This window comes from Agelaius tricolor, unplaced genomic scaffold, assembly GCF_023055355.1.
Source record: "Agelaius tricolor isolate 1412-34295 unplaced genomic scaffold, bAgeTri1.0.p SCAF_35, whole genome shotgun sequence".
In the NCBI taxonomy this organism is placed as follows: domain Eukaryota; kingdom Metazoa; phylum Chordata; class Aves; order Passeriformes; family Icteridae; genus Agelaius; species Agelaius tricolor.
Genome location: NW_027269295.1, coordinates 4,347,501 through 4,363,225, shown reverse-complemented (window position 1 = coordinate 4,363,225; position 15,725 = coordinate 4,347,501). Strand labels below are relative to the sequence as shown.

General features: G+C 46.6%; 1 protein-coding gene across 1 annotated transcript in view; it reads right to left on the bottom strand.

Annotated features, from left to right (window-relative positions):
* Positions 1 to 903: 903 nt before the first annotated feature.
* The window catches only part of JMJD6 (jumonji domain containing 6, arginine demethylase and lysine hydroxylase), a 15,305-nt gene continuing 483 nt past the window's right edge, over positions 904 to 15,725 (bottom strand). The window contains exons 1-7 of the mRNA XM_071452538.1: positions 15,690 to 15,725; positions 14,555 to 14,943; positions 10,881 to 11,167; positions 9,520 to 9,655; positions 9,264 to 9,402; positions 8,111 to 8,238; positions 904 to 6,493 (exon numbers count right to left, since the gene is read on the bottom strand). The exon at positions 15,690 to 15,725 is cut by the window's right edge and continues 483 nt beyond it. Coding sequence (XP_071308639.1) covers positions 6,457 to 6,493; positions 8,111 to 8,238; positions 9,264 to 9,402; positions 9,520 to 9,655; positions 10,881 to 11,167; positions 14,555 to 14,943; positions 15,690 to 15,725 — 1,152 coding nt within the window. The 3' untranslated portion in view covers positions 904 to 6,456. The remainder of the gene's footprint in view (positions 6,494 to 8,110; positions 8,239 to 9,263; positions 9,403 to 9,519; positions 9,656 to 10,880; positions 11,168 to 14,554; positions 14,944 to 15,689) is intronic.

Below are 15,725 nucleotides of genomic sequence, written 5' to 3'. Positions count from 1 at the left end.
TCCCACCTTCCCAGTCCTTGTTCCACCTCACAGCCAGGCTCCTTGAGGCAGCTCTGCCCCAAACCCCTCTGCTTGGAGGGCAGCCCTTCCACAGAGCCCCTCTGCAAAGTGAGGCTTATTTAGAATCATGGAATCACAGAATGGGTTGGGCTGGGAGGGACCTTAAAGCTCATCCTGTAGCACCCCTGCCATGGGCAAAGACACCTCCCATGATCCCAGGCTGCTCCAAGCCCCATCCACCCTGGCCTGGGACATTTCCAGGAATGGGGCAGCCACAGCTTCTCTGGGCAACCTGTGCCAGGGCCCCACCACCCTCAGAGGGAAGAATTTCATCCTAATATCAAGCTAAACCTGCTCCCTGTCAGTTTGAAGCCATTGCCCCTTTTCCTGTCACTCCAGGCCCTTGTAAAATGTCTCTCTCCATCTTTGTTGTAGGTTCCCTCCAGGGAGCAGAAGGCTACAATGAAATCACCCTGGAGGCTTCTCGTCTCCAGGCTGGACAATCCCATTTTTCTCTGCCTTTCCTCATGGCAGAAGTGCTCCATCCCTCTGATCACCATGGTGGCCACCCCAAAGCAGCACAGGACACCTGGAAGATGAAACCCCCTCCTGGCAGTGTGAGGTGGCACCAGAAACACAACACAGAAACCTCTGGTGACAGAGACTGGGGAAGCCAGGGCAGGGCCAAAGAGCAGTGGGACAGTCTGGGAACAAACCTAGTGACAAAACTCACCTCCCAGAGCCAGTGCAACCCCAGCAGCTTCCAAACCACAGCCCAGCACAGATGGGCAAACCCTCAAGCATCCCCAGAGCTGGTCCCAGCACGTTTAGCACTTTGGGAAACAGAGGTGCACACCTGTAAAGTTTTTTCAGATCATCTCAGTATGAAAGAAAGTGACAGGATAATGCAAAATAATTGATTTTATTTAAAATAAAAAGCAAAACCACAATCATCTGAACAAGACAAGTATCCCAGCTCTGCTGGATGGGTGATAAAAGCAGCTAAGGGCAGTGGCAGGGCTTGGAGCTGACAGTGGGACTGTCACACAAATGGGTAACACTTTCCTTCCCCCCTCTGCAAGGGGGATGCCAAAAACCTCCCAGTTGCAATGTGCCCACAGAGGCATTCCAGACTGGATTCAGCCAACAGTCTCACTTCCCAGCCCACAATGGATGGGGACTCAGGGAGGAGAGCAGAGGTTACCTATGGAAGAGGCTCCTGTCTTTCCTAGAAGCATTTGGAGAGGTTTGATGTAACTGAGAAGACAAACAGGAGCCAGCACACAGCAGCTTGAAAGGGGAGGAAGCTCTGCCAGAGGCTCCTGGGTGTCACCTGCTCCCACAGCACTTGTGCAGGAACAGGTGCTGGCACTGGTGCCTCTTGCCCACATTTGTGGTTCTGATGGAGTGTTGGATCATTTCCTCCTGAACTCTCCCAGCCTGTGGCTGTCACCAGGCTCTAAAGCACAGGCAGAGCTCCCAAATCCCATCACCTTTCCTGGAGCAGGCAGGACTGTGACAATGACACCCAGCCTGAGGCTCTCTGCCATCCCTGGGGAACAGAGAAGTGAGGCAGAGCTGTGCTGCTGCTCTGGGGCTCAGGGAAATGAGGAAATTTCCTCAAGGAAATGAGGGGTGCACAGGGTGCTGGACCAGCTGCATCCAGGGCCTCCAGAGTACAAAAGCAGCAGGGTTGGAACAGGAGACAAGGATGTCCCAAGAGGAACAAGCCTGGAGAAATGAGAGCACAGAGGCCACTGTCCCCAGCCAGCTTCCCACAAGCACAGAGTGAGGGACAAAGGGAGCAGTTTTTAACTGTTCCTCCCTCACCCAGCCTGGGAAGCATCAGCTCCCCCCATTCCTGTAAGGCCAGAGAAGCTGACTCCCTAATGACAAAATTGCATCTAGTCCTATTTAAAACCAGATCCTGCTCCAGCAGGACCCCCTGTTTAGAGCAGGCCATGGAAAAGCAGCAGCTCAGCCCTGGTGAAAACACAAGTCTTGTTCTGCTACAATTTATGTACCACACAGCAATTCTGGAAGGGCCACCACAGAACACCACGTGGCCAAGAGTGCTGAACAACATCCCCAATGTTTTCTGCTACAAAAAGCTCCTACCAGGCTCAGGTTGCTCAGGATGAATGGAACACTTTTTGTGGGTGGATGGCTCCAAAGCATCTTACACAGCAACTACAGTTCAGCCTCACAACAGCCCTGTGAGGTAGGGATTTTCCTCACTGCTCAAAGACTCACTAAAGTGGCTCAGGCAAAAGCCAGAAGTGGAGGAACTGGAGATCCCAGAGTCCTGATTCCCAGGTAAGCCTGCACAGACACTGTTTCACAGCAGGAAGTGCCCTGTGGAGCAGTCAGGAGAGAGCTGCTGGTATCATGATGTCTGCTGTAAACATGCTGCTTTTCTGTGAGGGGTGTCACACCAACACAGGCATCACCTGGGATTGCTGTATTTCACACTATGGAAGATTTCACAGGCATGGAGGAATGCTCTGCACACTGCATCTTCCCACTGTGCTTCTAGAGGCAGAGGTGTGACTTTCCCAGCACAGCAATCAGGCTTTCACATTGATTCTAGAGTGTGCAAACTGAAGCACGTGTGCCAAATGCAGCTGCACCTCCCTGAGGTGCTGCCCAGCCTCCAGAGAGGAAGGGACAGCTCTGTAAGGACTCCCCTCCCTGTGACAGAGCTGAGCATTGTGAGCCTTCACCTCTGCAGGCCCCACATGATCCCAAAAGGCAGCAGCTGCAGACATCTCTGAGAGGACACACACAGACTGTGCAGGTTCCCAGGCTGTTCAGCCTTGGTCAGAAATGCCAGGAGTTGGAGAAGTTGGAGGATTTTTTAAAGTGATGTTGTGGAAGAATCTGCAGTGGCTACAGAGCAAGTGTGCTTGCTTATGCCTGGCTATCTATCACAGGAAATTTGTGAGTCTGAACAGGTAAAAAATGTATCAATAAACCTTCCCTTTCTCCACCACCACACTGCTCTTACTGGCACAAAAGACTCAAAAACAGAGATCCCAAAAAAACATATTTAGGATTCCTTTATACAAAAGGATATGGTCCAGGAGTGTTTAAATAAGGAACAAGGTTAAAAATGGATCAGAGAGCCCAGAAAAGCAACACTCCAGGTTCCACCAAACCCAACACGTTTAAGAAAGTCACAGTTGAGGCTTTAATCTCTCTTTAATTTGCTCTTTCATCAGTGCCTGGGCATTGCTGTGTGTTTACTACAGCACAGCACTTCTGCTGTCAAGTTTCCTCTCCCAAAGAACAGCTGAAGTGAGTTCTGTAGCCACCTCCTAGGGCTCAGAAGAGCACCCAGTGAAGCAGCCCATGGGAAATTCAGATTTCCTGGCAGCACCTTCAGCAGCCACACAGCACAAGCCCCTGCTAATATAACAAACCAGCAGCTCCAAAAGATCCCTTGGGGACGAGAGCTTTACCTGGCATAATACAAATGCATCTACACAGACTTAAACAACACATTGCATTTTTAAAAAGCATAAAACAACAACATGTCCCCCTCCTCAGTCCTTTAAAATTGGCACTGCAACTTTCAGAAAGGTCTGAATGTACAGCCTCAAAGAGAAGCCATTTGGGGATGTGAACTGCACTGGCCTGAGTGAGCCCACAGCCCCAGAACTGTTTGGTGTTCCAAGCCCAGCACATGTGATCCTGCCAGAGTCAGACTTTGTCAGCAGTTGCCTTGTGCTAAACATCACACCTGAAGGATTGGAAGTACTGGCAAATGCTTTTTCCTGCCACAGTTTTTGCTGTGCAAGGAACTCCAGGATTCTCCTGCTCCACCGAGCTTCCCATCACAAGGTGCCAGTGCAGCTTTGTTACCTGTCACCCTGACAGAGTGGAAGCTGATGGACTGCTGCTGGTCCAGGTGTTGCACCTCAGGTGTGTGCATGGAGCACGCAGATTCAGACCACAACAAATGCTTCAGGCTGGTGGTCACCTCTGCTGAAATTGCTTCAGTGCTTGGGGCATTCACACCACCTTCCCTTCCTTGGCTGAACAGGGATCTTCTCTTGGAAATAAGATGAAAAAGGAAGGTGTTTGCCCAGTGGAAGCAAGGTCAGGTGACATGGGAAGAATACAGAAATGCTGCTGCCACTGTAGGAGAAAATTCGTGTGGCCAAAGCTCAGCTGGAGACAAAACTGGCCAGAACCGTGAGGGAAATAAAAAAGAGTTTTTTCAAATATATTAATGGCAAAAAGCAAATTAGAAATAACACTGGCCCATTCCAGGATGAGGATGGTCTCCTCACAAACAGGGACATGGACATGGCAGAGGTGTTTAATGTTTCTTTGCCTGTCTTCAGCACACATGATGGACCAAGGGGGTCTCAGTGCCCTGAGCTGGAGGACTGTGACTGTGGGAATGTCCCCAAAGCAGCAGGAGCTGCTGCTCCACATGGACGCCTACAAATCCATGGAACCTCATGGCATTCATCTGAGAATCCTCAAGATGTCATGGCTACTGATGTCATGGCAAAACCTCTCCATGATTTTTGAGCAGTTTTGGGAATCTGGAGGGGTTCCAGCTCATTGGAAGCTGGCAAATGTCCCAGTTTTCAGCATCAAGGAGGAGGACTCTGGAAACCACAGGCCTGTCAGTCTCACTTCAGTGCCTGGCCAAGTCATGAAAGAGATGACTCTGGGAAGTACAGAAAAACACCTGGAGGACAGTGCAGGCATCAGTCACAGCCAGCACAGCTTCATGAAGGACAGTCCTGCTTGTTGAATCTGATCTCCTTCTGTGACAGGGTGACCCACCTCACTGATCCAGGAAAGGCAGTAATGTCACCTTTTGGACTTCAGCAAAACTTTGGGTATTGTCTCTCCCAGTGACCTTCTGGACAGACTGTCCAGCCCACAGCTGGTTCATGGTGTTCCATGGTGGGTGAGCCACTGGCTCACAGGCTGGACACAAAGGGTGGCAGTGACTGGGGTGACACCAGGGTGGCACTGCCCACTGGGGAGGTTCTGCAGGGCTCCATCCTCATCCCTGTGCTCTTCAACATCCTCATGAATGACTTGGACACAGGACTGGAAGGAATATTAAGTTTCCCCAAACCACTAAACTGGGAGGAGCTGTCAACTCCCTCAAGGGTAGAGAGGCCTCAACAAATTAGAGATGGGCAATCACCACCCATGAGGAGTTAAACAAGGGCAAGGGCTGCATTCTGCACTTGGGTCCAGGCATTCCTGGTTGGTGGCAGGCTGGATCTGAGCCAGCAGTGCTCTGGAGCCCAGAGAACAAACCATGTCCTGGGGGCATCAGGCCCAGCACTGCCAGCCAGGAAAGGGAGGGGATTGTCCTGGGGTGGCCTGACCTTCAGTGCTGGGGGCAGTTTTGGGAACCACAACATCTAACAGCCATGAAACCATTGGAGAGCACCCAAAGGAGGCCATGAGGATGGTGAAGTCTGGAGGGGGAGCTGTATGAGGAGTGGCTGAGGTCACTTGGTCTGTTCAGCCTGGAGGAGACTGAGGTCAGACCTCATTTGGGTCTTCAGCACCCTCATGAGGGACAGCAGAGGGGCAGGTACCAATCTCTTCACTCTTGTGACCAGTGACAGGACTCGAGGACACGGCTGGAGCTGAGGGAGGGCAGGTTTAGGTTGGATATCACAAAAATGTTTTTCACCTTGAGGGTGGTTGGGCACTGGAACAGGCTCCCCAGGGCAATGGCCACAGCACTGAGCCTGTGTGAGTTCATGAAGTGTTTGGACAATGCTCTTGGGCACAGGGTGGGGTTCTTGGTTTCTGTGCAGGGCCAGGAGTGGAACTCAAGGATCCTGATGTGTTCTTTCCAGGTGCCCAAATTCCAGGATTTTATGAGACACACACTTGGAAGCACCCCAGCCCTGACAGCAATGTTCTCCTGCAGCAGGGTAAGATCCAAGGACTCATTTTCCACAGCTCAGTTCTTGCAGAAGCTCATTTCCTCCTTGTTCTTCCCAAAATTCTGGTGTGAGATCCACCAGTCATTCCAATAGGCCAAAAGGGCTGGTGTTCCTTTCCTCAAGTGTACAGGACAACATGTAAACATATGACAGTGTCAAAGCAAGGCAGGTTTTTCCATTTACCTGCTGGTTTTAAAAAGAGTTCTTTAAAAACTGACCGTTGCCTTCCTTGCCAGTTCTGTGACCCATGAAATACTTGGCATGTCCTTACCCACAGCTGGGTTATAGTGCAGGGGTCAGAGGGGACAAAGCATTGCACAAAGGACACAGTTGGGGTGTTCCCCTACAGCTTACTCAGGAGCCAACCTTGGACAGCACGAAACGAAGATGGCAGGATCGAGGAAGAGTGACAAAAACGTAAGGAGTGTGAGAAACAGAAGCAGAAGGGAGTAGAACAGAGCTGGCTGGCTGCTAACAGAGCTTCCATCAGCAGCTGCCTCTGGGTAGGTGGTGTTATCCCTCAGGGGTAGCTGCGGCCTCCACAAGATTCCCTAATCCTGTCAAAAAAAGGTACAACTGCCTTTAAGCATTCCCCTTGGATCAGGGCACAAGATCCCAGCATGCAGAATAATCTCAGGCTTATTCTTCCTCCAGCATTGTATGAGCAAGGTTCAGATTTCATGTTTGGAAGCATTTCTAGCAACTAAGCCATCACACAGCTGGATAGAACACCCACCCACCCTCACAGAGTGACACAGTCAACATATGGGAGGCAGAACAGTGAAACCCAGAAAGCAAATGTTCTAGGCAAGGTGCTAATTTTCAATATTTAGGGTATTCATTTCAAAATTTGAATGGCAAATAATTTAAAAGTGCATAGGTTTTTCAGAAGAACAGATCTGCATTGTGATCTGCATTTTTACAGCTTTCATTTTAAACCAGGGTCTGCATTAAAGGTTTGCTCTCTCCTGCTGCTCATTCCCTGAAGTCACACTGACTGCCAAAATGGGATTTGACAGTGTCATAACAAGCAAAGTGTGGAAACCTCCAGGGCAAAATAAGCAGTCAGTACAGTTCTCCCCAACCTTTAATGATGCTCTGTACTTGTAATTCAATTGTATTCAGTTATGAGCAACTGCTGGGAACAAGAGAGCAATCTAGAGGAGCACACAGGCCTCCAGGCAGTCCCACACTGGGAAATCAGGCTGGAATCATGCTGGAATATGGACTTCCTCAGGTAAATTACTGCTGCATCCCTTCTTTAGCAAGCCACACACTAAACCACCACAGCACTTGCATCCATGCCAAACCTGGAGCACCCAAGAGCTCAAGAGCTGGCCAGCACTCTAATGCAGGCAGGCAGCCAACCCAGCAGCACTGGTTAACCAAGCTGCAAGGAATTTGCTTAAGAATTTTGGCAAGCCTCTGCTATATGAGAAAAATGCTTCATTTACCAAAGAATGTTTAAGTTCTTCCCTGCAGTACACTGCCAGATTCCCAGTGTTCCACTCTTTTTAACCTGGCCTGTCCAAAGAATTGCTTTCCTCAGCAACTTTACCCTAAGCATATCTATCCTTGATTTTGCAATATTAATGTTGCCTCCTTCCACACTGACTGAAACTTGCTTGATATTTATGTATTTATTTATTTATTTAAAATGCAAACACAGACATTTGGAATTTAGGATGAATTTTGCCTTTAACAGATAAAGGAGTGGAACAAATTGAAATAGTCCAGGCAGCAGTAAGAGAAACCATACAAATATTTGAAGGTTTTCTGTTTGAACAAGACATTGAAATCTGAGTGCTGCCTGATCATTCTTCATCTTCAACTGTTCACTATTCATTTGTGCTCTCTGAAGAGCAGTTTAAACATCCCACCTCTCTCATTAAACAAAGATAAAATCAAATCCTCTCATCTATTAAAAGAGACAACTAAGAAAAGTAATAAGACTGTTTATTAAATAAAACCCCTGATTTTTAAAAAGAAAACATCAATACTCTTAGTTTTCTGTTTGGAACAATTAAAATAATTCATGGAGGGACGATACCACTGTCCTGTAAGGAATCCCTTGCTCTCCATCCCTCTCTCCTGAGGAATCCCCTATCTGAAGTGTGCCAGCTTTCCCTTGTATGTCCTGTGCTTGTTTAAAACCAACAGCTGCCCTGGGTCACCTGGAGGAGCTGCGCTCTTTGCTCACGCAGTCGTCCTGGGAAGTCGTGTCCCCGTTCCCCATCATCCCGCACGTCCTCCGCTTCTTCCTGCGGTGCATCATCCCCTCTGTCTCAGAGCCAGAGTCACACTGCACGATGGAGAGATGAAACCACAGCTCAGAGGAACCCCAACCACTGTCTGTGCTGTGCAATTCACCACAAGTTCTTTGAGCTCGGCAACCCTGAACGTGCTGTTTTAGGCTAGACACATCAAGGAACTTTTAAATTAAGCATTTAAAAGTCAGGAACAGAAACGTTTTTGGATTTCATCACTGGCTAAAGCTGACTTGAGGCAAGACGATGAATGTGTTCCTTTTAGTCCCTAGAAGGACCTCTGTCACAGACACATTTTATGAAAAATCCTTTCCTCTGGATTTTTTCCTCCTGAGAAGCTGAGAGGCCTCAGGAACAAAATGTAACCAATGGTTATCTGCTGCTGTGGAATGCAACAGGTGCATCTGGGATTGGGCTCATGTGGTTGTTTTTAATTAAAGGCCAATCACAGTCAGCTGGCTCAGACTCTCTGTCCAAGACACAAGCCTTTGTTATCATTCTTTCTTTTCCTATTCTTAGCCAGCCTTCTGATGAAATCCTTTCTTCTATTCTTTTAGTATAGTTTTAATATAATATAGATCATAAAATAATAAATCAAGCCTTCTGAAACATGGAGCCAGATCCTAATCTCTTCCCTCATCCTCGGACCCCTGTGAACACAGTCACAGACCTCATCTTCCAAGAGAGGACTTTGGCTTCTGAAGGATTTAGGTGTCAACAAGAGTCCCATGTCATAGTTCCATGTCCCATTTTTTCCCCGCCTCTCCCAATTTTTAGAACATTCACTTTGCAGCTATTTTTCACAAGCTAAATGAGTGACAGATTCATATATAATATAGACATGGATCAAACAGATTGAATCCATTTAGCAATGTGAAGAGAGGCTTCAGCAAACAGAACCTGCTAAGATCTCAGGCTCCTCCACCATGTAGATTGGTTTAGCTGCTTTCCATTAATTTATTCCATACAGCATGAATATAAGGATGAAGGCACATGATCAGGTATGGAAAAACAATATAAATGCAGAATATGGATCATCTATTGCAGTAAAAAGCATTACCTCTGAATCAGAGTCTGAGGAGCTGGAACTTGATGAACTGGAAGAATCACTAGAACTGTCGGAAGCGATACCAGTAGATTCCTGCAGGTCAACTGAATCAGCTAAGGCTGCCAATTCAGGATGCTCCTGCTTTAGGATCCTAAATACAGTTTAAATTTCAGGGTTAGGCTTTGAATTGTAACACTGCACTTTAATTAATATTTTTAGGCTTTGTTTTCAATGGAGAATATCCAAAGAAAGCCACTGAATCTCTTACCTGTACCATTTCCGTGACAGTTTTGGTCTCCCTCTTACTGTCTTGTGCCACACCACTGGGAAGTTGGTACAGCTGGCAAAGTTTTGTGTGATGGCAATGGTTGTGTCAAGATTGAGGACCACGTGCCACCAGCCACCTAAAACACAACACCAGGGACCGTTGGTGGCTGCCTGGCAGAGAGCAAGTTCAAGAACACCTTTCCCACAGTGCAGGTGGAACTGGACCTTATCTCCCAAACCCAGGGGAGTTTCCCAACCCATCACCTTTCCTGTCTTATTTCAGCTTTCACCCCAGTGCCTGACAGGTTATTACAGAAGGCAGCTCCAAGCTCTGACCAAATTACCCAGCTCACAGCCAGGACTGAAGATGTGACCTGACAGCACCACATTGGCTGCTGACAGCTGAACAGCAGCAGTCATTGTCACCCAGACTGCACAGAGCCCTTTCTGTTCAGCAGAGAGTGCTTTCCACGCTGATTTTGCAAGGTTCTTATGACTACAGACTAACCTTTCATTTAAACACAGATGCAAAATTGTTTTTCCACACGAGATAAAAATAGTGGAGTTCTTACAACCCACTTAGAGGCCCAGAAAAGACTGAGGGAACAGTTTAATGGAACCTGACAGCTACAAACTCTTAACAGAAGGTACACTCAGGAGTCACTAGTAAGTGCCAAGACAATCACAAGGCACCCCTCACACACCAAGTCAGCTGGATGTTAGACACAAGCAATGTGGACAGAAACTAGGGGCTGTGCTGCACATAAATGATGCAAGATTCAGAGGTTAGAATCTGCTACTGAACTCACCTCACCCCCAATTACAATGGGCACACAGTGTGCAGCCACTCAGAGGGAAGGGCATCTTCAGCAAAGCTTTATTTAGCTTTTGATTTCAAATGCAAGATGAAGCATAACCACAGAGAGGTGGGTGGAAGGTGTCAGTGCATTTAAGTAGTTCATTTCCCACAGCTAAGAAACATTCACATGCAAAATTCAGCCATGAATTTGCTCCAGCATGTATAAACTCAAACATTTTTGTCTAAGAGTTACTGGGGCTCGAACACCCCTATTATTTTATGCCCTGACAGCTTTCTATTACTGCAATTTAGTTCAGACTACATTCCTGTGATGCTGCAACTTAAATCCCACTTGTATTACATGCAATCCTATGCCACAGGTCACACACATTTTGTGACATTAAGGAGTAACTGAACAGTCCCAAAATGAGCTCAGTTTGTTTTGTAAGAAATGAACCATCTAAGAAAGCTGAAATGTTCCCTTCATCTCTATGACACAGGAACATTACAAATATCCTTTTTTTTTTCTCCCAGATTTCCTTCCTGCAGAGATTTGCACATACCTGGCACAAAGACTGTCTCTCCTGGTTTCTGTAAGACTTCCAGGGGTTTGAACTCGGGGGGCCAGGTGGGCAGCTGTGTCCGAGGATAGATGACATTGAACCAGGTGATGGCCTCGTCCTGCTGGTTGCCCCCCTCCTCCCGTGTCACCTTGATCAGCTCTCTGGGGGTGCTGGTTGGGAACAGGCACCAACGCTTATGTCCCTGCACTAAGGCATTCCATGCACTGGTTCCCAAGGGATCAATGTGAATTCCTGTTCCAGAACGAGGGGGGCCCATCACAAACCATCTGCATGGGGAGGAAAAATGCTTTAGTCATAGAGCAGGCAGGTCCCTTTCTTCATGTTAGACAGACAACTGGAGCAGCTCATTGCACATTCAGTTAAAAAATAAAGTAACTACAGTTACATTTACATTCTTGATTTTGTGAAGTTCACACTGCAGCAAAAGGATATAACAGGAGTTTAACCTAAAAACCAGTATGAGCTGGGAGAGGAATTGTTAGCATTCAAAAACACATAATCACATAAGTGATTATATGCAGTGCTTTTAATTCAAGAGCTCTGGGAATCGGGGTAGTTTCCACCCAAATCTGATTCTGACCATACATTCCAGGTGAACATGTTTTATACTCTATCATTACATAACTTTCATGTTAATTATTAAACTTATATTGTTCTATTGTGTACACAGATTTCAGCTAAACATAGCCCCCTTTAAATTTCCAACATAGTTTCTCACGATTCTTCTTATGGTTATATAATAATTATATTTAATTACTAAACAATCACCACATCTAACAATTATATATTTTATCATACTGCTTATGCAGGTGCAGTGATCTGAGAAAACACAAAGCCTAATATTTTCAAAGACTATTTTTAACATTTTCCAGGGCTCCACTATCAGAATGACTGTGGGATAAGTAAGTGAAAAGGACTTTTTATATGTCATAGCTATATTTTGTTTTAAACAGTTCTTCAATAAAATCATTATTTCAAAGTTGATGAGCATGATTAAGTCCCAACTGCCTGTGCTGGGATTCTTCCTAATAAATAAAATCATTAATAAAATCATGCAATGAAATCATTATTTCAAAATTTATGAGCATGATTAAGTCCCAACTGCCTGTGTTGGGATTCTTCCTAGGAAAGGGGATTCTCCAATGGTTTTCTAGAATTTGCTGCTCAAACAGATCAGAACTGCAGAACAATGAGGAACAAAATGCAACAACAAGGAACAGAGCAAGTTACACAACCCTGGCCTCTCTCTTCCCCTTCTGTTCATTCACAAGAGGCTTTTCATTCCAACACTTAACTACTTGGAGCTTATTCTCCAGTGACCATTCAGGATTTGAGGTTTATATTCCCACTGCCCATTTACAAGGTTTATTTCTCCCAGTGGAGAACTTTATCTACTGTACATGTTTAACTGCAGCAGCACCTTCAACTGCTCATTTCCCTGGAACAGAGCAGTAACACCAACCACACCAGAAAAAGCAGAGTGAGGTGACTTCATACCAGGCAGCAAGAGGAAAAAATGACAATAATTGTTTAACTGGCAGCAGAAAGTGCAGAAACCAAAGCAGCAACACAATCCCTCTGTGGTGTACTGACAGGAGGGTGATGCCCAGCAAGAAGAATGCAAAGGTTCAGAAAATACAGCAAGTTCTCCATCTCCCCTTTCCAGTGCAGGTATAAATCAAAATGGTTTTAAAGGATCATTTGTCAGCATGAATTGTAGGACTGTAAAGTTTGATTATCAAGATGATTTCTTCCTGCTTCACAAAGGAGCTGTAAATAAGCAGGTGTTTGTCATTCTATTGCCAATTCACTCTTTAGATTCATTTTATGCTTAGAAAGCTGATTAAACTACAAGTAGAACAGTCTAGGCTTTTGTTAAGAAATTATACACATGAAGGTGTGCCTGGCACAGACAGAAGCAGTGCTCAACACCCTTTTTCTCAAAATAACCTGAATATACACACACAGGTTTTAAAACACTTATTTAGTAACGCTGTCATTTACCAGCACCTTCCTCCAAATACTTAATTTACAATGAACAAAACACAGTTTGCCCCAAGACATCAAACTTACCATTAAAAACTTCACAACTCCTAACTCAATCTGAAAGCAAACCCCAGCTGCCTTCCTCAAATTAAAATAGCTCCTTCAGTAAATGGCTTCCAGAAATTACTGGTTTGATTTTAAAGAGGAACAATGGCAATAAAAATGTCCAAAACAGCAGCAATTGTTCTTTTAAGGTCTCCACACTATCACACAGCTCTCAGCCCAGAGATCAACCTGTAGAGGTCGTATCCTCCTCATATGATTAGCCCCACTTCTTGTCAGATTTTCAATTATGCTCTAAAAGTACTGCACACTCATTTCTGTACCTCGATGAGCCCTCTAACTCCAGGAGACATTACTGTGCTCTTGTGCATCACTCAGCTCTCAAAAAAAGCCTGAAAAATACCCACATTTTCCAGAACAAAGTACAAGAAGTTGGATACCCAGATCAAGAGCAAGGAGCTCAGCAGTGCCTGAAGGTGGGGAGGGTGTGGGGGACACAGACAGCAAAATAAATGAGTCACAACCAGATTCTCTCATTCACCTGTAACTTGGGTAAATGATTTCTAGGTCATTAAGTGTATTCAGTTTCTACTACACCCAGTGTGGTTTTGTGTTTGACCACAGCATTGTATGTTCTTGGAAGAGAATTATGAAAAGCACTGAAAAAACACCTCCTTCAGTGATCTCAAATGGAATCAGGTTCTTGCTTCACTCCTGCAAAAGCACAACTGGACTACAGACACATGAGAGAGTGCAGAGGAAAGTGCCATTACTGATGAGCTCTTGCTCAATTTTATTTAAATAAACCACATCACAGCCTCATGGCACTCAAAGAGCAACAGGCATTGTCTGACAATTATAATGTCACTGTAAAGGCTTTAATTACTTGGGAGGGTTCAATTTAAGCTCACAGTGCTATGAAGTGTCATAGACACATAGATAAAAATGGCTTTTTATCTAGAAGCCCAAATACAAGGTTGCTGCATTTGAATTTATGAATGAAATGTCATTTCACCCTCTTCCAAGCTGAAGCAAAAATAAAGAGTTGAAAAGACTACACAGGTGTGAAATATTGTTCTCTCTCAAAACCATCTGAAGGGGAGCTAAGAACTGGTGCCCATATTAGATCCTAATCTAGCTTAAGATCTTTACCTTAAAAGGAGTGACTCATAATTAAACAAAATTCCACACTGTACATAAGTCACTGGTGCAAAACCCAGGAGCTGTTCTTGAGGTATTTAAAATTTGAACACTAGAATGCATACACAGCAAGAAAATGATCTTTACAGCTCTCAGTAACTATGTATTTTTTGAAAAAAACCCAAGAAGTGATGTAAACTAACTTAATAGAATGAAAAAAAAAAAACCCTAAACCATAAACCTGTAGGAACACTGCTGGCAAAAAGAGAAATTATGATATAAATAATTTAAATTTTAAAATTTATTATAAATAAAAATCTGGCCTTCTCTCCTGCAGGATTACAGAGGTACACTCATTTCAGAGATGATGTAAAAATATCCCTTTTTTATGTGAGACAATCCCAGCTATTTAGGAACAACCAATGAGCTGGAAAACACCCAGTTTTGTCTTGCTGTCACTCTACCTGTAGGGTGGCCTTCGTTTCTCCCCTGCATACTGAAACAGATCATCAGTGAAGAATTTGGGGACCTTGTAGTCCTCCAGGAGTTTCCTTCGTTTGGGATGCTCTCCATAGCTGCTGTCAAAGATGTACAGGGGGCTGTCATCACGTGTGGTTTCCATGTACTCGATGTAATATTTCATCTTCATCTTCACAGAGTAACCATCATTGTCCTCCCCACATTTGAACTTCTGGTTCCTGTACTTGCGTTTCAGCCGCTCCAGCGTCCACTTCTCCTGGGCAGACCAGCCCACCTGAGCGTTCAGCAGCACCACGGGCTTGTAAGGCTTTTCATACCGCTCAACAAACTCCTCCACTGTTAACTGGAGTGCATCGGCCCTCTCCACGTTATCCTGTGAAACAAAGGCAGGAAAGCAGGACAGATATTAGGACAGACCGACGTCCTAGGGCTGCGCTTGCTTGTGGGGGTGCTTCACACGTATCCTTTGCTCCACACACCACGCGGCTGTGGAGCTGCCTCTGGGTTATTTTAAGCTCCCCGAGGCTGCAGCCCCGTTTCTCCTGGCCCGCTCCCTGCACACATCAGTGACAGCCGCCACCTGGAGCCTTTGGCACGGCTCCGCACCGAGGCAGCTCCTGGGGCGGAGAGGCCACGCTGCCCTTTCGGCTGACACATCCCTGCTGCGTGTCACTCCCTCGGGACAGCGGGAAGCGCTCCTGGGAGTTGTGCGGGTGCCCGTTCCACCCCGGCGGGCCCTGACCTTCCCACACGCCTCGCCACGTGGAGGGAAGAAAGTCCCGTCCCTCACCCGACCTCTCCGTGCCGCCAGCCGTGAGGCAACCCAAGCCTCGGGCAAGGGCCCTTCCCGCTTCCCATCAGCCGTCCCGCAGCTCCCCCTTCACCTCAGGCATTCCCAATCCCCTCAGTCGCCCGCTCCATCCCCGTCCCCTCAGGGCTCCCCGACCCCAGCCGTGCCCTCACCCCACTTCCCCCAGCTCCTTCCGTTCCCCTCAGGTCTCTTCCCTTCCCCGCAGGACACGCTCAGTCGCGCCTCCCTCCATTCCCAATTTCCCCCCTCCATTCCCCATTCCCACCCTTTCATTCCTGATCCCCCTCTCTCCCCTCCGCCCGACGCACCTTGCAGGCGGTGGGGCTGAGGGGGAAGGTCTCGCA